Source organism: Chaetura pelagica, unplaced genomic scaffold (genome assembly GCF_000747805.2).
Source record: "Chaetura pelagica isolate M959 unplaced genomic scaffold, ChaPel_1.0 scaffold227, whole genome shotgun sequence".
Taxonomy (NCBI): domain Eukaryota; kingdom Metazoa; phylum Chordata; class Aves; order Apodiformes; family Apodidae; genus Chaetura; species Chaetura pelagica.
Window position 1 is genome coordinate 549,004 of NW_009953796.1, and position 24,895 is coordinate 573,898.

General features: G+C 39.6%; 1 protein-coding gene across 7 annotated transcripts in view; it reads left to right on the forward strand.

Moving 5' to 3' along the window:
• The window catches only part of BANP (BTG3 associated nuclear protein), a 125,032-nt gene that overhangs the window by 39,937 nt on the left and 60,200 nt on the right, over positions 1 to 24,895 (forward strand). For 4 of the 7 annotated variants that reach the window (XM_010001096.1, XM_010001100.1, XM_010001101.1 and 1 more), the window contains 4 exons: positions 7,015 to 7,182; positions 17,164 to 17,293; positions 19,896 to 19,968; positions 22,254 to 22,298. In XM_010001096.1, coding sequence (XP_009999398.1) covers positions 7,015 to 7,182; positions 17,164 to 17,293; positions 19,896 to 19,968; positions 22,254 to 22,298 — 416 coding nt within the window. Of the gene's footprint in view, positions 1 to 7,014; positions 7,183 to 17,163; positions 17,295 to 19,895; positions 19,969 to 22,253; positions 22,299 to 24,895 lie in introns of all 7 variants that reach the window. The other 3 variants (XM_010001097.1, XM_010001102.1, XM_010001095.1) reach the window with 1 other exon arrangement.

Consider the following 24,895-nt stretch of genomic DNA (forward strand, 5'->3'; position numbering starts at 1 on the left):
CAGCAGGAAATATTGGACTACTTATAATGAATGTGTTGGGTGCATGTCCAAGGGTTGTCTTTATCAACACTGAAGATCTATCTGAGCTATGAAGTTACAAGTGAAGTAGAGGACTCTTGTATCATGGTTGTACTAATGACTTTTCTTTGGTCTGATTCCTCCATAAATAGAACTTCTCCAATCCTGTGACTGACTGCAGGGTGGTTGCTCCAGTGTGCAGCAGTGGTGTCCCTTTAGGACCTAATTCCAAAGGATGTGGTGATTTACTCTCCATCTGTAGAGGAGACTGGTGGTTTCCCAGTATCAGTCACGCTTAGTCCTTGCATAAATAAGATATCCTAAAGAACTTTCAATAGACTCCCGAGAAAAAATATGTTCTGTAGTATTGAAGGCCTGTGAATGACAAAATTGAACTTTCACAGTGTGGTTTTAGAAGGCATGAAGAGTCTAAAGAAAGTATTTGATCCCTGACATTTTGAGCAGAACAGCAGCTCAGCCACCAAACATGGGTAGATCAGGGCAAAAATAATGTTCATCGGTCTGGAAAATTCATTGCTGCAGCAAGGAGAGCTGCATGAATGGAATCTCATGAAGGGAATTCCAGAAAGTTGCATGGCCTTTCCCTTCCTGGCTTTGAGCTTTCCTCTATTTCCCAAGGGTTAAAAAGTGAAGTGAGGAGATGCCTCAAGCTGACTGCAAGTGAAATGTAAATACGTTCCCTTCGCATTGGGGTTTCGGTCATGCCAGTCCTTTCCAAACCCCCAAGCTCCTTCGGAAGGGGAGAAGTTTTTGTTGTTGATTCATGAGGCAGTTTTTCTTGGCGGCACGTGTGGTGGTGTTTGCCATCCAGATGGGCTCCCGAGGCCCTGCGGCGCGGCCTGGTGGAACGGGATGTCTCGGGGTGGGGGTGGGTAAAGCAACAACCCTCCTTTTCCATCAGGTCTGCTGCGGAAACTGTCAGATCACGTCGTGCCGCTGCCTAAAAGACAAACAGCTGTTTCATCAGCTTCTCTCTCAAATCGTGGCTATCAACAAATAACCTGATGTGTGGTTGTTGGCAGCAGCTCCTTAAAATCAGCAGCATTTATTTGGATCAATTGTTACTGCTTCGATTTAGTTGATTGTTTGTTTTGAGCAGCAGACTTTGATTTTAAGCTGTAAGTTGATCCTCTGGCAATAAACACATCATATATTTAGGTATGTCCCATTCCAAAACAGAATGATGTCTGATAAACCTTGTGGGGTTGTTTCTCCCAGTGAGTAAAGGAAACAGCAAGATCTTTGCTTGCTGACTGATCAAAAATGAGTGCTCTGACATTCTGAATGTGCACAACTAAAAGGTAAATTGAACTGAAGACTTAAAAGCATGACATCTTGGAAGTATATTTTTATTATGCATGAAAGGAGATTGTTAGTGCCTGGGTAAGTCAAGTGTTGGAGTCTTTAGGTCCTAATCTTCATGAAAAGCCATTGCAGATGGAAATGCTTGTGCAGTCTACATGGAATGCTGCAATTTTTAACTGTACAGCTATAGCTATATGAAGTATGCAATTTTGCTTTCATACTGAAACCCAAACGTTGCATGAATATGTATGTTTTGGAAGGAAATGAAACATAGATCTTCTTTCAAGGTATCTTGTTTTGTTTGCTGTCTTTGGATATTTGCAAGATGTTTTTTAGGGAAAACCATGTGTTTTCTTTTAAAAATGGGGGAAAAAATAGAAGCAAGTGCATGCCATTTGTCCAGTCTCCTTGTAGCAGAGCACTTCCCGTGTCACTTGTGAGCTGTAGCAAGTCTGTAGTAGATGACATATGAAGACTTTTCTATTTTTAGATTATAAAGCCTCTGATTTGGTCTAGAATTATTTTCTTGTGGGGTTAATCGATTTATTTCTTGTGAGGTTGATTGACTCATTTAATGAGGTATACACTTTATGGTTTTGATAATTATACTCTGGTTATTAAGCAGTTAAATTTATGCAGCTGCTGATATTCTGTCACCTCCAGAGAAATGTGACCAAAAACTCCCTGCAGGATCCCCTATGGCAGCTGCTGTACTGTGCCACAGGTACTTCAGTCCAAGTGTGCAACCAGGAACATCAAAAATCCTCTCTTTCTGTAGGGATTAATTTGCTCGCTCCCAGTCCCCAGCACATCTCTGGTTCTGCAGCTCTCCTAACCTTTTGTAGCACTTGGCAGGTGCTGCGAGGGAGTCAGGGATTGAGCAAACATCCACGTGCAGGGATAAAAATGCTCTCACTCCTTGCCAGAATGGTGGGGTTGAAGCTCCACTAGGTGGCATGGTGTGCGTGCTTATGGCTCACTCTTCAAAAGTCAACCTAAAACAGGTCCTGCTTTTGGTGAAGCAGATAAAAACAGACTGGTTAGTTTTCCAGAAAGCTGATGTGTCTGAATATAGGAGCTTTTCTGTTTTAGAAGAGGATCCGTTGGTGGCATTTGGAGAGTCTAGATGCTAATGAATCTTCTTTTTGTGTTTGAAACTTCAGGTAGGGTCCTGTAAACCTGAATGGATCCTTTTAATTTGTAGAGCAAGATCATTTAAAATTATTTTTATGCTTCCTCTGGTTCTGTGATATGTTAAAAACTGAAATATCTAGGAAAGTATTCTGAGTAAATATTACTAAATATTGACATATTTGAACAAATTAACTTAAAAAAAATAAATTAGATGTTAAGTATTCTGTTAATTGGAAGCTACAGATTATTTTTTTTGAGGAGCAGCACATTGCCAAAATGAAATCTGGGCCAGGTCTGCATACAGGCATCAAGAAGGTACTTGCTTTTATCATGTAATAATTTAATTTCAAAATGCTCTAAATCTTTTAAAATACAAGACATTCCATCTGAGTTTTACAGAGAGCAAGAGAAAACTCTTGCCTTTTGTATTTTACTGCTTTCTCATAATTTTTTAAATTAAAACCAAACTCAACAAACAAAAAACTATCTGAATGTTGGAGACCACCTATTTTACCCAAAACAGAAAACCTTCTAGCAATCACTTGTACAAGGAGGATGGTCTCTTGCAGGCAGGCATTTGATCAAAGTTGCTTGAGACAAATGTGAGAAGTAAAATGTGGTTACAGTGTCTGCATCCACCAAACTGTCAGCTCTGCAGCTTCAGATTGACAGAGAAAGCTGTAAGGACTGAAGCACTGAATAATTCACTTCCACTGTGATCTGTTACTCAAGACACAAGGTGTGTATGCAAATGCAGCTTATGCTGTTTGGTAGCTATTTAAAACAAGTTAATTTCTGAAATCTTTCCTCAATGTGAGAGTAATTTGAGATGATGGAGGAAAACTTTCTTGCCTGCTCTTTCAAATGGTTTATGTTCTTTTTGCACATAATTGTCATCAGCAGATTGTCTGAACAGTGTAAATAGCATTTCATAAATAGTTGATGATCGTAGTTTTACTCTTCTGGCTTTTCTTTGATGCTGATACATCAAAATGCACCCTTTTGATCCCAGTAAGGATTCAGACAAATACTTAATTCGAACTTGTCTTTGTTTTAGGAGCTGAGAAAACATTGTTTTAAACTGCTGGTTTTCTTTAAATAGCTAAAGTGTGCTGATCTCTTATATTAGCAAGGAATTTTTCATTCTTAAAGGGAATTAATACGTGATAGGTTGTTACCTCAACTTATCCAATTCTTAAATTTGGGGAATTTATAGCAGTTATAGTTTGGGGCAGATGGTGTTGTGGTAATTGTAAGACCTCTGCTACTGGGATTTTGGGGAGTGGGACACTGACAGGCTCAGGTCAGCTCAGTCTGCAGGGATTTGTGCCCACAGTCTCACTTCTATTCCAGTTATCTTGTGAGAGGTATGAAAATACAGTGTTGGGAGTTTGGTTCCTTAATGTGCTGACATGTGGATTTATATAACACCCACATCATGATGGCATCTGGCAGCCAGGAGAATTATGCAATGTGAGCAATACACTCCTGGAAAAAACATTTTTGGTGTCCCTGAAGTTAGTCCTTACTCCCTAAATTGTCTAATCACATGCTCACACTTAAAGCCACTGAATTCGCTGACATTTTTCGCTTCTGAAATATTTCCTTAAACATGTATGGACTTTTAAATTGTGTTCTTAGTGCTATTTATTAATTTCCTTACTCCCTTGTTATGACAGATCTAATTTTCTTACTGTGGGTAAACAATTTGTAGCTATTTGTTGTAAAGCAGTTGTAAAATTAGCAATAACATGTTTTGTCATAAGGTTGCTTGGGATAAGACTCCTTGTGATCTCCAGTGCAGAGTTGTGTTCCTACTGTACAAGTAGACAGGGATTTGATTAACCTGGAATGTTGAGATTTATATATTGTTATAATTTAGTTCAAGAGTATAATAAAGTAATCTGTTTTATATGGATTCTTATTTTCAGAAATCTTCTTGAACCATATCTTCTGTGCCTAGGGAAACAGGGCACGTCTTTAAAAGTTGACAATTGAAAATTTCCTGAAAAGGTTCAGATTTTGTGAACATTTTTTAGTGTTTGATTTCTATATTTCACTGCTCAAAATAGGCTGATTATTGACACAGTTTTAGTAAATCTCCCTTCCTTGTAAGCTTTTGCTTGATAAGATTTGAGTGCTGGTTCTAGCTTGCAAACCGATGGGATTTCCTCGTTGTGCATTCCCAGACAGGCCATGTCCTCATGGATTCTTTGTGCAGAACATTTTTGGTAGGATGTATCTGGTCCATAGAAATAACTCAATCTCTCAAAATTTATTAAATAACAGAACTGTTTTAAGTCTCTGGTGTGTTTCCATAGAAAGCTTTGTTTAGGAAGTGAGGTTCCCAAAGAAAGCAAACTTTGGACCCTTCATGTTTAAAAAGAAGCACATCCTTTGTTTTGAATGTTACTGTAAATACAAAGATACCCAAAGCCACAGCCAGCCATCCTTAGATGACTGAAGCCCTTTACTTCACTCCCCTTGTATAAGGGCATCTGCCTTGCAAAATACTTCTGCCTTTTTGCCAAAGTGCAGAATTATACTGGATGTATTTTTAATGTCTTTTTTAGCAGGGTTATTATGTGGCTCATAGATCCTGTGCTGCTTACAAATTACAGTGCTTCGTGCTGCTTTTGACTAGCAAATGTTCCAAAAAAAGTCAGATCCCTTCTCACTGAAGTTCTTCTGTCTTTTCTAATACAGACTTGCCCAAGTTAAAACTCTTAATTTGCAGGACTGTGCTTTAGTGCTGCCTTTCTAACTTTCTTGGTATTTGACATATGCAGAATGAGACAGCTGAAAGCTCTCCTGCATGGGATCATTTATGGCCAGAGAATAGAAAACCAGCACAGTTCAGCTTTCTAATATTGTTTGCATATTGTCTTGGGATGTATCTCTCTATTACAGGTAAATCATACTTCTAATGGTATAGTAAACTTTTTAGCTACTTAAAAAATACTCCACTGTTGTTAGCATTAGATTTTTTCTTGAGTCATTGGTGGAGTGTTATAAAATGTGGTTGCTGAAGATTTGTTTCTAGAACATTTTAAATTGTAATACTAACTAGATGGATTTATACACTCAAAATTATTTTAAGCTTTATATTTTAATTTTTTTTATACTTAAGGGCTGATTTTTCATGCCTCATTTGCACATGCAGTTACTGTGACTGAGTCTGCAGTTACAACAAAAATCTGTGCAAACAGCAGGTGTTTAATCTATACCAGTTTTACACCTTCGACCACTGTAACAGCTAAGTAGGAATTTCATGAATAAGGGATAAGAAATAAGCATGCCTGCCTGTGAAATTCTGTGCCTGGTGTCTTAAGTCTCTCTAGCTGAAATTATTCTTCTCTGACTCTATCCTGTTAAGCTTGTTACCTATTTTTCATGCTCTCCTCTGTAGTAATGTTCTCTCAATGAGGGTAGTGGTCTCTATGTCCTGTATTCCATGGCCATCCCTTATTGCATTGAGTAAATGATGGCTTTTGTGATCAGTGATTAGAAGGTTTTCTCCCGTCTTCCCTCAATAGACCAATTTTTGGGATGATTTCTGGCACAGCTCTGGCACTCCTCTCATCCTGCACAACTTGGGTCTCCTAGTATGAACACCTGACTACACCTGAGACTGTTTTGTCCCCTGTAATTTAAATTGCTTTTGATTTCCCTTTCAATGAAGTGATGTTCTGGAATATCCCACAGATTACCCTGTAATAGTAGCAATTCCTTGCTAGGCTGCCTTTCAGTGAGAGCTTTCTCTGACCTATAATTGATTCAGTCACTTCTTTAAACAGAGCAGCATACAATGGGAAAGTCATTAAAATGCATTTATGAATGAAATACAGACCATTTTTGCACAATACCACAGAGCACATGGCTGTGTTTTATGCAGGACTACATCAGCACTTTTGTACATACTGACAGCTAAGTCACAGAAGGAGTTAAAGCACAACCACTTGTATTGGCCATTACTGTAAACATTTATAAACCCATCTCTGTGTAGTGCATATTAGTAATAGATTAACTGAGAAATGTGGTCTTAGTACTTTCAATGCAGAGTGTGCTTTCCATTTGCTGACATCTATGGAAAGGAGACTTGCACAGCAGCAGATGATCATTTCAGTCGATTTTCCTCCTTCCCTGCTCCCCCACTCCCTTCTGGAGACACAACACAGGGTTGTGAAGCAATCACTTGCCAGTGAGAAATCTTGGGGCCTTTAAAGAGCTTTTGAATGTACCAGGGCAGTTTCCTTGGATAGAAGTGTAGAAAACTTCACAGAATGCTAACATTTAAAATACATAAACTATGTCTGTACGATCACTAAATTGTGTGAATAGTAGTTTAAATCACACCACTGCATAGCTTTGGTGCTTCTGTTGTGCTCCTTCAGGCAGTGTCAAGCATGAGGGCTGCTCTGACATTGTCAGAGCTGCTTTGTTCACCTTGCACGACAGGCTGTGCCCCCCAGGGGATTTTCTGAAATGATGGGTTTATGCTGCTTTTTCACCCCTTGTGTTTCTCCCTAATTGCAGGTCACCTATTTTACAAATTTGGAATCACAGAATCCGATTGGTACCGAATCAAGCAAAGCATAGACTCCAAGTGCAGGACAGCCTGGAGGAGGAAGCAGCGAGGGCAGAGTCTGGCTGTGAAAAGCTTTTCAAGGCGAACACCTTCATCATCATCTTACAGTGGCTCAGGTAAAAAACAAACCAACCCCTCTAAACCTAAACAAAACCCAAAGGAAATGGAAACTTAAAGTAATAATTTGTTTCTCAATATATCTGGAGAATTATTTTGATCTTAAGTTATAATGTGTTCATATAGTACCCACAAATGTGAATATATTTGTGTAACAAAGATAAATGGAGAAACCTTCATTTCTCACAGAATTTTTGGAGTGGATTTTAGATTCTTGCTTTTTTTTTTTTTTTTTCTTGAAGTACCATTTATCATTGGCAAAGAGGCCTCTTTATTACAGTGTCTGCATGTCTACAGGGCTCCTCAAGGAGTGTGTCCATGTACTAAGCAAAGCCAACCATCTGTAGTTAAATCATCATGGGCCTTCTCTGCAAGTCAACTACCTCCTGGTACTTTGGGAGTCCTTTCTAGCCTCGTGGGGATTATGTCAAAATAGATCCCTGGCAGGATGAGCTTCTAATCATGTTTCATCTACAAATTGCAGTCATGCTCCTGGTTACAATGCCAAATGATCCTAGAAAGGAAGTGAGAGGTGTGTTTACTTACAAGGAGGGAGAAGGGAGTCTGGCTCTAACAGAGTAGTAAAATACAGATTTGCCAGAAATGAAAGTGCAGTATATTCCATGTCCATCCTTGTGTGCTGACTGAAAAAAAAGTTCAGCACATGCAGCTTCGTGCTATCATATGGGATTTCTTACCATGTTCAATTTTTTGAGTAGAAGGTCAAAATGTTTATGCAACTGGTGTTCCTAAGAGGAGTCAAGTGAATAAATCTTTCCCAGTGAGTTCACACCATTTCAGAGGACGTGCTAAATTTTGTTCGTGAAGTATTCTCCTCTGAAGAAATTAAATATGTTGTAGGTGATTCTGTATTTCCATAAAGGTATGTAGGCATGAATAATAATAACAAATGAAAAATACTGACCTAAGAAGTGTTCTCATAGGACATTTCTGGCTCATGCTTTTAATATAAAGCAGTGTTATGGGACATTTGTACATCATATATTAAAAACACTGCTTTGGAAGTGAGCCCAAAGAAAAGGAAGTAGGTTTATTCGCCTGCATAAAATTTTTGGTTGCATGTTAACACTAACCACTGTATCTCATGCAAAGAATGCCAAAATCTGCTTTCAATGGAAAATTTTATGTGCTGTAACTGGGAATCATATCCAAAATCTTCAAATTAAAACAACTAATCAACGTAATGATAACCATAAGCCATATATGTTGATAGGATTTTTATTTTCAGTCTCTTAGCAATCAGTATTTTAGAATAAAAATGCAGTAGTAAGTGGCTATTATGGGCCTGTGCTCGTTAGGCTGTACTCCTTGACTGTTGTAGAGTTTTAGTATTAAGAAAATATTTTATCTCCTGGTTTGGAGATTTGAGAATCCAGGGTAGAGATGTCAGACTCAGGCAATACTTTTCTTCAGAAGGACATAAGATGATGTTTTGATGGGGTTTTTTGGTGGGGTTAAGCTGAAAACTCATTTCTTTCCTCCCCTCCCAGTTTCACTCACCTGATTTGTGCATAAATTGTTCCATGGGTACAAAGACCTGGATTAACTTCTGGGATTTCAGCAGGTGGGGGTAGTGTGGTACAGACACTCATGAGCTGGTTCTACAAGAGCCACTGTGGTATTTTGGGTTGTGTCCTGGCCAGCTTATTTGGCTGGGGTTGAGCTCACTGCCTTTGGTGAATCAACCCACAGGAGATTTCTCTAGGAGTCTTTATGGCACCTGTGTCTCCCACTGTAAAGGCTCATTTCCCAAACCCCCTGTATAAGCAAAGAGGTGGCAGCATGTCCTTATGAAGGTGTCTTTGGTGCTGAAGGTGATGGTGGTCAGCTGGGGCCTGGTGGCAGGTCACTGGCAGGACTGTATGGACTATGCAGCCAAAAGCAGAGTTCTGGCAAGAACAGCTGCCTTTGGTAATGCTATGTGAAAATGTTCCTATGGATTCAGAGGCTTTGGTTAATTGTCTGTAAAATGCTGCTCTTGCTCAGAATGTCATTGGCATCATTTTCTGGGAGTCTGGAAAGATGTTAGATGAATTCACCACTACATTTTCACCCACTGTGAAACAGCTCTTAAAACAAACTCTGACCCCTTTCAGAATCAGGTGAGCCTTTGAAAAACTAATTTGCATCCCACAATCAGGTAGGAGTGGTGTTTCACCTGAAAAAAGAACAGGAAGGATGAGGAAAAATGGGAGAGTGGCTTTTGGGGGTGAAAAATAGGGAAAAGAAAGAGAAGAAAAGATGCAAGGAAAAAAAACATTTAGATACCCAGCTGCTTAAAAAGGTAACTTTTGCATGACAGGGCTGTAATTCCACTGCCCTGTTCAGGTAACTTCATGAGCCACTCAGACTTTGCCTTGGTGACTTGACATCCCTGGAACCCCTCAATGGAATTACAGCATCATAACTCACAGGCATCTGTTCCTTATTATATGCACTGTACAGTGGATATAGCAGAATTGCTGCTGCCAGCTAGCAGGAAAGAGAAGTAATATTTCACAGGTCTGAAGTAAAGGAGGTCTGTATTTCACAGTTATGACAACATAGCTGTCAAATATGGCTTTTTAAAGTGTTACATATGAACCCAGACAGTTTTTATAGTAGCATTTGTTTCAGGGGGCAATTTAAGGTGAGCCTTGAACCGTCTGGAATTCAGCTACTTGAGAAACTGTCTTTCCCACTATTGTTAGTTACAGTTATTAAGATCAGCTTCTAGGTGCTCTCTCTCAGGTCAGCACCCTCTCAAAGCTCTCAAAAGATTGGGAATGGCTCCTGTGTAGTGGCTGGAAAGCTGTCCAGCAGAAAGGGACCTGGGGGTTCTGACTGGTAAGCAGTTGAATATGAGCCAGCAGTGTGCCCAGCTGGCCAAGAAGGCCAATGGTATCCTGGCCTGGATTAGAAATAGTGTGGCCAGCAGGACCAGAGGGGTAATCATCCCTCTGTACTAGCATTGATAAGGCCACAGCTCAAATGCTGTGTCCAGTTTTGGGCACCTCAATACAAGAAAGACATTTTGGTGCTGGAGCATGTCTAGAGAAGGGCAACGAAGCTGGTGAAGGGCCTTGAGAACAAGTCTCATGAGGAGCAGCTGAGGGAACTGGGGCTGTTTAGCCTGAAGAAAAGGAGGCTGAGGGGAGAACTTACTGCCCTGTACAGCTACCTGACAGGATGTTGTAAAGAGGTGGGTGCTGGTCTCTCCTCAGAAGTAAACAGTGATAAAACAAGAGGAAACGGCCTCAAGCTGCACCAGGGGAGGTTTAGACTAAACATTAGGAAGAACTTTTTCACTGAAAGGGTCCTCAGACATTGGAACAGGCTGCCCAGGGAGGTGGTTGAGTCACCATTCCCTGGATGTGTTTAATAGCTGTCTAGATGTGGCACTTGGGAATATGGCTCAGTGCTGGGCTTGGGAGAGTAGGGTTAGTGGTTGGACTCGATGATCTTGAAGGTCTTTTCCAACCTAAGTGATTCCATGATTCATGCTGTGAGGATGTGGGGATGTGCAGCGCAGTTTTTTGTCTGATGTCCTCTGAGCTGTTCTGAGAAGCTGTGGCTTTGGCTCAGCACAGTGTAGGGCTGCATGACTTCCATACAAAGAGGCAAGAATGATGTTGTTTGCTCAGGCAATTTAGTAGAGCATGGTTCTGTGAGTAGTCAGGTTAGGTCACTGAGGGCCTTAAGCTAAGTGTGTATGGGCTTCTCTGACAGTCTGGGTACAACAGTCAAGTTGCACAGTCAGTAGAGGAACACTTAAATTTTATGTCTTGTAAATGAGCCTTTCAGATTATGCCACATGGGGGAAAAATTTACAAACACACCCCTTTTACTGTGTTAAAGATGGCAAACTGAAGTTATTTGTGGAAGTGCACTCACTGATTCTTAGCTAAATGATGACAGTTTCCTAGGGAAGTTTTAGGGCTTAATCTAGAATATATTCCCATAGTCTTCAGAAAGCTCTTCTTTTTATTGCCACCATCAGATGCACTGAGTAGACACACAGTGTGACAGTGTCTGCCGTGCAGCTGAGCTGTTCTGAAAACATCATGAAGAGATTTAAATAAGATGTCAATGTCCTGAGCCTTCATTAACAAGCACCACATTCCCTGTAGGAATATTTTTCAGAGCATGGTAAGGTTTTCCATCTCTGAACCTGTGACTGTGGTATTTCATATTAAAATTGTGACCAAGAGGTGGGGGGGGGAAGAAAAAAAAAAGGCTCAAATCCAAAACTGTTGTTAGGCTTGAAGTAATATTTTTCATCACCTATCTCTAGGGACTGATAATAGCAAGATACCTTTCTGTTAGGTTGTAGTGTAATAATACATGTCTCCATCAGCAGGATCTCATGGCATTTTATTCAGGTGTTGCAAAGGAGCACTACTCTTTGAGTTACAGAGTATTTCCTTAAATGGTGTGCTAGAAGTCTGGAGTAACTTAGTATTTTCTGTTTGGCAGTGAAAATTGTTGAAAATTTCTACCTATAATTAAAACCAATACTTTTGATGGTCCTGAAATAGTCTCAGATCAATGTGGGCACTGCCCTGCTGGGTCAGGGAACTTGATTTTCTGGAGCTGCTTTTACGCAGCAATTAATTGGCCTCATTGTAAAGAAAACCAAAACAAACAAAAAACAAAATATAAATGACAGCCAGAAACTCACCTGAATGTGACCTGACTTAGATTCCTCTAGCTCTGAGGCTGTGGCTGAGCACAGTAACTCGTTGCCCAGAGAAGCTGCAGAGACTCCATCCCTAGAGACAGCCAGACTCCTCCTGGATGCAGCCCAAAGCAACTGGTTCTGGTTGCCCATGCTCTGAGGAAGTGCTTTGGATTAGATGATTTCCAGAGGTCACTTCCAGCCTCATCTGTTGTGTGATTTTTATAAGCATTGAGTTATTGCACATATAATACAGAATTTTGAATTATTTACATTTAAAGAGGACTGTTTTTCTGGGGCTTCGTTCTCATGCACTTGTTGAACATGTAAACTTTTTGGTTTTTTCTCCTTGTTGTGTATAAAGGTTTATGTAGCACATGGCTTTGATGTGAGTCATGGTGTTAAAAATGATAACAGATTTCGTCTCTGCTCTCTTTATCATAGGGAAAAATTAGCTGTGCAAATATTTAGAAAAGCAGGAGGCTGAGCTCATAATCCTTATGTAGCCTCACAAGTTTTGGGCCTTACAGCTCTGTGATAGTGCCCAAGTGTTAGGAGCTCAAGAGCAACTGATCTGCAGACAAAAACATATCTAAGGAGAAGCTGGAAGGAAAATAGGAATTAATACCTTTTCCCTGCCCTTCACCCCCAAAGATACTGAGATTTTTCTACATTGAATTGACTGTGCAGCTTGACAGTAGCCATGAGATTTATGGGTGGCATGAAGTTGTTGCAGACTTGTATTTAGGCAGGGGTTGGTTTTCCTTATTTTATCTTGCTTTTCTGTTTTAAGCTGTTGCCTTTTGTGTTGGAATGGAGTTACTAATTGCAGTGGTTCACTCTGCTCTTCTCAGAGCCAACACTTTGGTCCTTAATGTGTGTTCTTCACTTGGGTTTTTTTCCTGACAAGAGCTGCACACGTGGCTGCCATGATAACTTAACTAGATACTCTTTTTAAAAACGTTAGCAATCTGTGGAGGAGAGGCAGTAGGAAATGAGGGTTTTGGGAGGGGGATTAATTGAAGAGTGCCTTCTCCCTTTCTTCTAATTTCTCTTAAGATTCTTTAGGCTGTTATCACAGTTTTCCATGTTGGAATTTTTAATTAGTTCTATGACTTTGGGATTTATATGTAGATTTAGGCTGAAGTGCTCAGCCTGTGCTCAGATGTCACAAATATAAAAATGGATGTGCAGCCAAATCTTCAAAGCTGTTCTGCAGAATGGGACACATTTAGCACAGGTTGAGATAATGGGTCACAGGATACAGTTTTATTTCGATTAATTGTTCAGTAATGGTGTTTTTCCTGCTTTTTGTTTTTGAGGACTGCTTTGCTACCTTTGGCCATTAACTTTTCCTTGCTAGGACTTAGACATTGAGGAAGTAAGAAAATATGTAGAATCATGGAATGGTTTGGACTGGAAAGGACCTTAAACATCATCCAGTTCCAATCCCCTTGCATGGGCAGGGACACCTCCCACTAGACTGTGTTGCTCCAAGCCCCATCCAACCTGCCCTTTAACACTTCCAGGGATGGGGCAACCACAGCTTCCCTGGGTAACATGTTCAGCACCCTCACAGGGAACGTGCTTGTTTGTCAGCAGAAGTGTGAGGCTGGGAGGCCAGTACATGATTTTGAGTAACAGATGAGGAGAGTAACCATGAATCCCCTCTACTGAATCTGTGCCCTCCTCTATTTCCTTCCAAAACAAGAAGCCAGATGCTCAACTGCTAAATACGAAGCAGAGTAGGAAAGAATTAGAAAATGTTAAAGGTTTTGCAACTGAAGTGAGGAATTTAAAAACTGATCTTAGTTGAGAATTAAATACACACATTCTTGAAACTGTTACAAATGACATTTGTCTGACAAATCTACTCTTGCTAAGCAACGTCTGAGGAAGATCAGCTTGAACAAATGTGACAGCAGCAAGTGCTTCAGTGTGGGGGGTTTTGCCAGCTCTTGAACATTTGTCTGAGAAGACAGACTCAGGATAAATTTTCTTGGACTCATAAGCACGTGCAGTAAACAAATGGGAAATGTAAAAGGTCCAATTTCAACTTGACAGGAAGGAATATTTCAGCAGTTGGGATTCCCCCTCTTCGTATCACAACTGAGTCACCTGTGGAACGGTCAGTGTAGCATCTTCCATTCTGTGGCTGCCTCCAAAGTGATCCTATCTAGTGGAGGGTGCTTTGGGAATGCCATGGATAACGTGCTCAGGAGTGGCCCAATGTAAGTTGTTCAGTCTGTGTCAAAGTGCCCCTTTGTAAGTAGCGCAATGGAACGTTTCAAAGGCAGAGTTCAGCTGGAGAGCTTCTTGGTGCCAGGGCTTCTCTGACACATCAAAGTTGTAAATGTGAGGCTAGATAGTTTACATGATAGTGATTTATGCCTGTTGACATATCCTCTATTCAAGCTGTGGGCTATTCATGTTGGTGTTTGTTTTTAATGGGGAATGTTTAAAAATGGATAAATATCACTTCTGTTTGGTCAGAGATTTCGAGGGGAAAAACAATACTTAAAAAGGATGTTTTGTTTTCAGACACTGTTGAATCCTCTCCTTTCTTTCTAAGAGGAAAAAAAAACCCACCAAAATCCAACAAAAAAAGCAAGCAAGCCCAACTGTGGTTGTTAGAGTGAAGCCAAACTGAGATCTATTTATAAGTGACCAAGGGAGATGTACAGTATGATTGCATTTTGTTTCTCCTCTCTGAGAAGTGTAATCATTTCTGCCATCTGTGAAGCCAAAGATGGTTTACTAATAAAGGCTTTTGGACTTCACAGTTAAAAATGTATTTCAGTATCTGCACATTATAGAGGTAAATATGTATTTTTATCTGCTGCAGCTCTTATTTCTTTGATGTCCGTGGGACAGTAGTGTGCTCTTCTGGCCAAGAGGGCCAATGGTATCCTGGGGTGCATTAAGAAAAATGTGTCCAGCAGGTCTAGGGAGGTTCTCCTCCTCTTCTGTTCTGCCCTGATGACACCACACCTGGAACACTGTATCCTGTTTAGTCTTGAGAAGAGAAGACTGAGAGTGGATCTTATAAATGTATATAAATGTCAAGACGAAAGGGCCAGTTGCTTTTCAGTTGTGCCCTGTGATAGGCCAAGGAACAACAGATATAAGAACACAGGAAGTTCCACCTCAGTTTCTTTACTGTGAGGGTCACAGAGCACTGGTACAGGCTGCCCAGAGAGGCTGTGGAGTCAGAATTTGAACAAATTGCTTTTTTATTTGGCTGATGGTGCAGTTTCTCACACTAGGAAGAGGGTTCTCTGCCTATTGTGATTTGTTAATCCCATCTGGAATTCTGTACAGCAAACGTGCATTGTGCAGCAGTGCAGGGAATACTGGAATTGCACAGAAAGTGACAGGACTACATTTAAGAAATTAGAAATGTTCTGCAGTTACCTACTAGTCAAATGCAAAGTATGAAAGATGTGTGTCCAAGAGACAGCAAAAACATGTTACATTTTGCTCAGTTACTGCAAGAGTTCTGGTTGTGGTTATGTATTCGTAGGTTGTTAATGTAATTAGAGCTGTCTAGTTGAATAGTTAAGCAGCTAAACTTTTCAACAATTAAGTAAATCCTAGCTTAGTGGTTTTGAATTAATTTCCAGTTCCCGTGTTTAGACGTAAAACTCAGAATCATCTCCTACCACAAACATTTGCAGACAGGAAGAAAAAAATCCAAATGGAGGATTTTATTAAAGAACATTTCCATTAAAATATTTGTATGATTGGCTCCAGCTCATTCTTTTTTCAATATAAATCCTAGAGTATCAAGTAGAGGCATTAACATTTCATGAAACATGGTTTCCTGCTGTGTTTGTTTTAAAAAAAACAACCAGCATTTAAAAAATCAAGAATTAGCAGCCAGTCCTTTCTGAGCAGGATGAGGCCCATCTAGTACTTATGTAAGCAATACATCAAGTCTTGTAAGGAAACAATCTGCAATGGGAGTAAATTTTCATTATAGTTTCTGGTACTTGGAGAACTTGGAAGCCCTGTAATGCTGCCTGGTGCTGCTTGTTAGGTGTTAATGTATTTTATGTTACCTTGTAGCATAAAAGTCATCGTCAGAGCAATAAATAACTGAGAAAAAATGTAAAACACTTCACATTCCAGAGATTTCATTCATTTCACTTTTGTGGCACAGCAAAGAGAAATATGTTAAAATTGTTGACAGGAGTAGAATCATGGAATGGTGAAGGTTGGAAGGGACCTTGAAGACCATCAGGTTCCAACCTCCCTGCTTATGAGCAGGGACACCTCACACCAGACCAGGCTGCACAAGCCTCATCCAACCTGCCCTTGAACACCTCCAGGGATGGGGCAGCCACAGCCTCCCTGGGCAACCTGTGCCAGTGCCTTCCTGCCTTCATGGGGAAGTCTCTGCTCCATTGTTTTGCATTTCACCCTTTCAGTACAGAATTACTGACATTATTAGTCTCTCAGTAATACTGACACCAAATATATTTTAAAAGTAACATTTTAAAAAATTGATAAGTATTTGAATGCTTTTATGCTAAAAATAATACTAATAGTAATTTCTTTTAACTTGCTTTTTGCCTTCTATAAGCATCTTTTCACTGCAGCTGCATAACCTAGCAATGAATCTATGATATTCTACTTCTGATGCAAGTTGGCATCCTCTTGAAATGAGGCAGAGGTTTCCCTGGGTGCTGTGGCTGTTAGCCAGAGGTAACACCCAGGTGTCTTCCTTTCTGTTGGGGCATTTTCAGGAGGTCTTACTTTGCAGTGTGACGTGGTGCTTCCATTTACCTAAGTCAAGAAATCACCCTGCCATTTTGGGGTTAAAAAAGCAATACATTCCAGACTTGTGTGTGTCAGTATGAATTACACATGATGGATCTTGAAAACCCATTGAGAGAGACCCTTTATTTACGTGATAACTTCAGTTTAGAGGATTCAAATGTGTCCTTGTGGTGGGGCTGTCTGCAGTACTTCTCAGCTACACAGGTGCTTGAAACTGCTTAGGAAATACATGTGGTTTTGCTGTGGTGTGGCTCTTAAGAGTTGCACAATCTTTATCTAGATTGAAAAGATGCTTTTTAACTGTCTGCTTTCTCAGAGACCAAACAGCCTCTGGGACTCCTTTGGAATTTGTAGCAAATCTGCAGGTGCTCAAGGAACGTGTACAAGAATATGAAGGTATAAATGATCTGCATCAACTCACTGACTGCATTTGTTTTCCACAGCTTTAAAGTATGCATGGCTGCACAGACACTGCCACAGAGACACATCTAATACAGCTGGATTTTTGTCTCTTTTCCAGAGGGTTCCCAGAGCTCAGTTTCAGCTTCTAATGAGATCCAGCAGAACCAGCCACAGGCACTACACTATGCACTAGCAAATGCTCAGCAGGTCCAGATCCACCAAATAGGAGAAGATGGACAAGTCCAAGTAGTATGTACTGAACTTATTCTAAACTTTGCTTCAGTTGAAATTTAAGTTTTAAAAAATGACTTTTCATCACTTCTCTAAGCATTCTTTTCGGAGAGTAAACACGGAAAGCTCCTGAAAAAAATTTTGGAGTTATTGGGCAAAAATCTTCCTGCAGGATTTGCTCACACATTTGTTGCAGGTTTATTTGCACATTTGTTACTGTGTGTAGGATTGACTGGTCCCTACATGGCTGTTTGCTTCTGCTTGCCATCAATACAGGAGCAGACCTACTAAGTGTTCAGAAGTAGTTCTAGTTATGACTTGCAAAACAAGAATGCATTTATTTATTTATTTTCATTTAAAACCCCCTGCATTCTCAGGCATTTTTGAACATCTGCTAGCTGAATCCTTTACATGTGTATTCGTTTAGATGCATGTATATAAGTAAAAATTATAAATATTGACATTTTTTAAACCCTGAGACTCCTACCATAAGTCAGGCCATGATTGTTTTATGTATGGTTTTACTGTACTCTGAAAATACTCACCTTGGCCACAGTTTGACTACAAGGGTTGTTTTAAACTCAAATTTGAAAGGAAAAGTAGAAGAAATTAATGAAATAAATTACAAAAGAGTAATGAAAGATAATGAAGCATATTTGGTAGATATTTATAGGATTCTCTCCCCGAGTGAGAGAGGCAGTGCAGGAGAGAAGGAGTTACTATCCTCAAACTTGGAAGAGGACTAAAAAGAAGTTCAATAAATTAACTTGCAAAATCTTTGTCATCTGAGAGCAGCATCAGTGAAATTATGCTCCTTCTGCAGAACTGGCAGCAAAGGTTCCATTTCACTTTTGCCATAGCTTTGCAGTATTATTTTATGAATTGCTTTCTGTCTTGGTTCCCCTATATATTTTAACAGCATTAATTGCTGTCTAGATCATTTTCTGAGATTTAATTAATGACTGTAAAGTATCTTGCAGTTTTTGAAAGACAAGGTAGCAGGGGAAATTATATGAAATACATGTAATAGACAAAGTGATTGTAGATGTAAGTGATGAGAGGTTGTCTCATTAAAAGATCTGAACCTGTCAATTATTCTTTAAAGAGATTGTAGAATCAGGAAAAATCCACTATGACCCCCAACACTATCTAAATGTTTTCATAATTTGTCCAACATTCAGAGGGGTCCCAGGTTGAAACAGATGAAAATGGAACTGCTTTTTCAGTTCTAGGGACTGAATCATAGAGACCAGGCTAAGAGTGGGGTAGTAGTTATTTCTACTATATGTGTTTTGAAAAAATCAGTATTGAATTGAATTTGTGAAGAAACTAAAAGGTCTCTCCCAGCTATGGATCTGCAAAACATGAGTGAGCAGTTCTTTTTTGGAATGCTGCATGGTACTAAGATGACTAAAGTCTCCTCCTCCCCCCCACCCTTTAGCCTAGTCAGAAAGGATTGCTTATATTTGAAAACATTGTAAGTGGAGCTTTTAAATGTTCAGTTCTTTCTCCTGGGAGCCCTGAGAGCTTGATGTTAAGGAGGGAAAGTGATTCTAATCTCGAGATGGACTGGGCTGTGCTCTAATTTTATATACAGTCCCTATTGTCAGAGTGATACTTTCAGTATGTTTTTTCTCCCTATAAATAGACAGTTTCCTTCCAAAGGAAATGAAACTGTTTGAAATAGAGGGATCTGTGTTTCTCTGAAAATCACATGCAATTGTTCTTGTGTTATAAAATAAGAAGAGCCTTTGACAGAATTCCAAGTGATTATCTCTAATCTCTGTCTCATGCAGGTATATTAAAATGAACACAAAGCCTTATAAACCCTGAAGTAGGTTATTTAGAATCCAATCTCCCTTCAGGTAAATCACAGTAGCAAAGACTTCACTGGGCTAGTCAGGATGCACAAGGAATTCCGTCCACTCTTATCCCTGTGGTGATCAAATGGTAGACCTGATACTATTCTGAAGCTGTGGGTATGGTCAGCACTAGCAAGTATTAACATTATTAAAACTGTTAGGGCAGATTCTCCACTAAAATAAACCAGTGTAACTGCATTCAAATGAATGACTTCATGCCAATTTATAGCAGCTTGAGAGAGCCTTTAGCATGGTCCTGTACTTCACTATAACTGTGGGAGTGTTCAAAGATAAATGGATGCTTTAAACCCTCACCTTTTAAAACCTCGTCATTCTGACTAGCTAGTCTTGGCAGATCTATTTTAAGAACTAAATTTCCAAGGTATTTAAGTGAGATTAAAGTTTTGGCTACAATGCTGATGTACCAAAGCAAGTCAGTCCCACGCTTTGTGGATCAGTCAAAAATGCAGATACTTTTTGTCTATAGAGAACTGCACGACAAAGATATTATTTATTATTGTGCCTATTTTGTTTCCTCTTATGTGAAAATGAAACTTTATGCAAAGTCCCTCTACTTATACTTTGCATCAAAAGATGGGGAAATAGGGATGTACTTTGTTTTTTAAAGCTATGTGGAATGGCTTTCATTGCATGAACATTCTGCTTCCATACCTTAAGCTGTATTGAATCCAAGGTAATAGCTTCTTCCTCTAGATTTGCTTTTCTTCTGATGCTCCTTCGTGTCTGTCTTGTTGTGGATCCCACAGGGCCATCTCCACATTGCCCAGGTTCCTCAAGGCGAGCAAGTCCAAATCACGCAGGACAGTGAGGTGAGCCAAGCATTTGGGTTCCCATGGAGCACAGGTTGGCAGAACTTGGGGCCCTGGTTCTAGAACCACACCTCTGGGTTCTGCTGGTAGAAGTGAGAGTGTGTGGTGGAGCCAGAATGAAATGCTGTGTGGCAACAAATGCAGTATGATACTTCTCTGTGTTTTGTTTGAGTTTTTTTCCCTTCCCTTGAGCTGCCAAGACATCTCCATATGGTTGATTGTTTTGGAAATTTAGTACTTACAGAGTACTTTAGGAAACCAGCTTAGATCCTTGTGCTGCCATTGAGAACTGAAATTATTTTAATTACGTCTGTGAACTAAACGTATTCAGAAGACTCAGTGTCTTTAATTTTGGGAACTGGAGTTGGAGAAAGCTTCAGACACCATCTAGTAAAGATACATTGCAGAATGAAGTGAACTTCAGTCACTACTGATCAAGTAATCTGGCACTGCTGTATGTGCACTTCATAATTTTTTCCATACAAATAGTACAGTAGACTGGAAAAGGATCAATCCAGTGCTGAACCCTCCAATTTTGACTCTTTTTTTCCCCCACTCAGGCAAAACAGCCACTAAAGGCAGCTGAATTTGCCTGAGAGGGAGTGCTATTGTTGGATATTTTTAAGTGTATAGAGACTCGTAACTGCTGAGACTGCTGTTAGATTTCTTGTGCACTTACTGTTTACATGAAGAAGCAATAGCAAAATAAGGTGAAACATAAATGCAGAATACAATTTTAATCTGTATGATTTCCCTGTAGAGTGTTTTTTACTCAATGTTAAGCCTGTCTGCTTGTAGGTTAGTTTAATCAATTTCCAAAGTACCCTAAATCACATCTCATAAAACCACTTTTGATGCTTAGGAACACTGTTAACACAAGGAGCTATTGTAGAATAAATATTGTCATAAATATTGTATAAATATTATAGTTAAAGGCAGTGTTCTTTGAAGAGCTTGTCAGACCTAGAGAGAAATAAAGGATCAAAATGTTCTGGGTCAGAGGGAATGCACAGTGTGCTGCAATAAAGCTAGAGCAGTTCTTGGGTAAAGAGCCACTGAAAAAAAAATGATGATTCAGCAGGTAGTGCTGAATCTTCATCTTTTGTTCAATGGCTCTTGGACCACTTTTGATGCTTAGGAACACTGTTAACACAAGGAGCTATTGTAGAATAAATATTGTCATAAATATTGTATAAATATTATAGTTAAAGGCAGTGTTCTTTGAAGAGCTTGTCAGACCTAGAGAGAAATAAAGGATCAAAATGTTCTGGGTCAGAGGGAATGCACAGTGTGCTGCAATAAAGCTAGAGCAGTTCTTGGGTAAAGAGCCACTGAAAAAAAAATGATGATTCAGCAGGTAGTGCTGGTGATTGATCCTGAGGCTGAAGCTCACATGGTGTCTATTGGCTTTCTCCAAAGGTCCTGTATGAAGGGCTTTTCAGGACTAGATTTGTCCCTGACAGATGAAAACATCTGGTTTTAAATTTATTACAATGTACACAGCTTCAAACAAGAGGAAGTGCTGACAGTCAGAGAAAATGCAGAAAACATGCAAATCAAAGGATTGTGGTGATGTTTTTTTTTCCCCTCAAAGAAATGTGCTATTTAACTGCAAGTCTCTGCTGGGGAAGCTGTTTTTTCTTAATCTAAATGTACATTTGAAAAAGCATCTCTGAGTATATAAATGAAAATCTTTACTGTAAGACACTGCTTTCCTTTTTAGACTTTGGAGCTACAGTTTCCTTTAAAATGCTTCATGTTATTGAGATTTTTTTGTAGTAGATGTAATTCCTGTGACAGGATTGTATGGGCCCTTAGTATCAAATTTTGATTAAAAACTAATCTGAAAGCACAGGCAGTAACTATAACCACAAACAGTAAATAGCACTCTGTACATGTAGAAGGCTCATATTGCTAATTCTAGTTTATAAAGGTTTGACTTAAATTTGCAGTTTTAAATAAATAAGAAAAAAACCCCTTACCTCAAAAGCCATGCCAACAAACTTTGCATAAAAATACTGTACATGATACAGTAACTTTCAAAAAGCAAATCATGCTGGTGCTGAAACCCTCCCTGCTTCTTAGTCTGTTTATCCTCTGTGGTTAAAGTGCTGACCATTGAATTGTAGCTGGATTGCCAAAATAACCCTCAGCAGAATTTCTTAAATTAGTACTTTTCCTTAATATTAAAGTTGTTTAATAATTAGATGAGAAACAGGCCTTTTGAGGACAGAGCAACTTTTAAAATTCCAAACTTGTGCTCATTATCTGCTCTTATTTTACAGGGAAACCTGCAGATACATCAAGTTCATGTGGGTCAAGATGGGCAGGTAGGAACAGAACTGAGTTTTACATAGTATTTTACTTTGCTCGTTAAAATTAATGTTGCTGTTGGAATGACCTGGCATTATTAGTGGCTGTTTTAAAGACCTCTGGTCACTGTTTAAATAAACAACTTGCAAAATGATACAGCATAAGCTCAGTATGTTGTCTGTTGACTCTAAGTGACCAAGCTTTTTTCTTTGCCCCTGCAAGACACTTTAGCCCTGTGTTTTATGCCTTCTTGTCTTTGGCTTCTTAGCTCTTAGATTTGCCAACTGGATTGATGATATTGTGTACAGTGTGTTCTGTTCTGTTACCAACTGTCACTATGGCCAGGTGTGCAGTCTGTGGCAAACCTAGGGACATTTATTGCTGAGGTTTAAGCAGCTGTTTTTTCATTATATGCCTGTCTTGGGAGAAACAGATCTTTCACATCTGCTTTAGTTCTTTATGATATGATGGCTTTATTAGGTGCTTATGCATGCACGGGGTAAGAAAAAGCAGCTTTTACTTTGAGTGATGTGTCAGTAAGTGATTAAAATAGCAGAATTTCTATGTCAAGTGTCAGCAAAATTGATCTCAGACACACTTTACTAAATATTGAGCTATATTCAAATATCCCTAGCACAAAAATGTTCCTGTAAGAAGCTTTTGAGCCAGGCTACTTGAATAAATGTGTTACGGATTTTTTTGTTCCTGTTGAATATTAATAAGTTGTGAGCCATATGGCTAGAACTTGAATACTGACCTAAATTGAAAGGGCTTGTATCGTGAAGGTTTGTGAACTTTAAGGCCTTGGGAAGCTTCTGATACTCTGAACTTTTGACCTCATACAGTATTTGTATGTGGGAGCAATCCAACTTGTATTTAAAAAACGCAGAAAGCCACACTTGAAGTGTTCTTCAATTATAGCCTAGTACCATTACTTTTCCCCTTGAAGTATCTATTTATAACAAGTATTATTGCATCTCAAGTATTCCACCAATTCCACCTCTCTTGAGTAGAACCAAATAATGTAGTTCAAAAAGTTGTGAGTTCACACTGCTTTGAGGGGAAGCACTTGGATGGCAGGATTTTCCTGCAACACCCCCTGTTAGGAAGGGAGAGGGGAGTCCTTTCATACAGTGATAGCATGTGGCTGTGTTTCATGCTAATATAGTCACAGGGTAAAAAACTGTAAACTCTGGAGTGGTAAGAAACTTCCAAATTAGGTGCCCATAGGTGGAGTCTTGTTACCATTCAAGCAGTTGCAGAACAAGGCTCCAGTGGCAGGACAGTGTTGTAGATGTGTGTGTATCTGTGGTTGTGCACTGCTCTGGGAAGTGATGGGTGTTTGTTGAAGTGTGTGAGAGCATGCATAAGATAGGGAAGAAAAGCATGGTTTAATCCACTTTTTAAACTGAAATCAAGCTCAGCTTTTCTACAGAAGGCATCTGTGCTGTTCCACGGCACAGCCTATCTGGGATAATTATGGTTCTGCCTGTGTGGTTGTGGCTGGACACGTGGATGGAGGAAATCAGTTTAACATCCCATTATTGTTTTTGACTTACTGTACTCTGCACTCTGCTTTTCAACTTTACTTGAAAACAAATGGTGAAGTGCTGGGTTGTTGGGTTTTGGTTTTTTTCCTCACACATCTGGCTGCATTTTGGTGCAAAAGAACAATGACTGTCTCTGGAGAATCAACACCCAGGCGTTGTCACCTTGGCATCTGTGCAAATTACAGGAACCCTCACGCTCCTCCAAAAGTATTTGCTGTTTAACTGTTTCCCACTGGACAGAAAAATAGGAGCAAGCAATTATTTAGGGGATTTTTATCTCCATTGTGCATTAGATACTGAAACCTTCAGCCTCTTCTGCACCAAGTGGCTGAGTAGCAGTCACAGGATCTCTCACAGCAGCTCTGGGTGTGTGTTACGTGAGGCGGTAAAGTGGAGGCCTGTGCCTCAGCAGCCTTCTGCTCATCAGCTGATCTGTGTTAAGTTACTATTGTTTGAGTTATTAGCTCATAAAAATTGCAGAGGAAAATAAGTTAAATGAAACTGTGTTTGTGGTTTAAGAATGGAAGTTGAAACTAATACATTTTCCTTGGCACTTGTAGTGGGATAAGAGTACAAAAACCTGTCATATGATATGGTTCAGTGGGAATGTAAGTCATAACAATCCAGTAGCCTGCAATCATCTGTACATGACCTGTGATCAAAGAGACTTCTGTAGTTTTCCCACCTGTCTGTTACTTCTCCAGAGAGGAGCTTTTCCTTCCATGTTTTGAACTTAAACACAAGCTCTAAGGGACACTGAAGCATATTGAAAATAAGGAAAGTGAATAACGCGGCACTTTGGAGATTTCAGGTATTGAATATTCTTAGCTGACTGCTATAGACTTATTAATGGCATTAGATCTTAGCTTGATTACTAAATATTGCCAGTGAAAATTTATCTCATGCTGCTGTTTCCTACATGTTCTTGCACACTTAGCAGATGTGAGGTATTTTCCCTATTCAGATGAGGTTTCATGCTGCTGCCTGATGGAGCCTTTCATTCAGATTCACAAATAAAAGGTTTTCAAGCATCTGGGACTGCAGCATGGAGTTATTAACTGCAG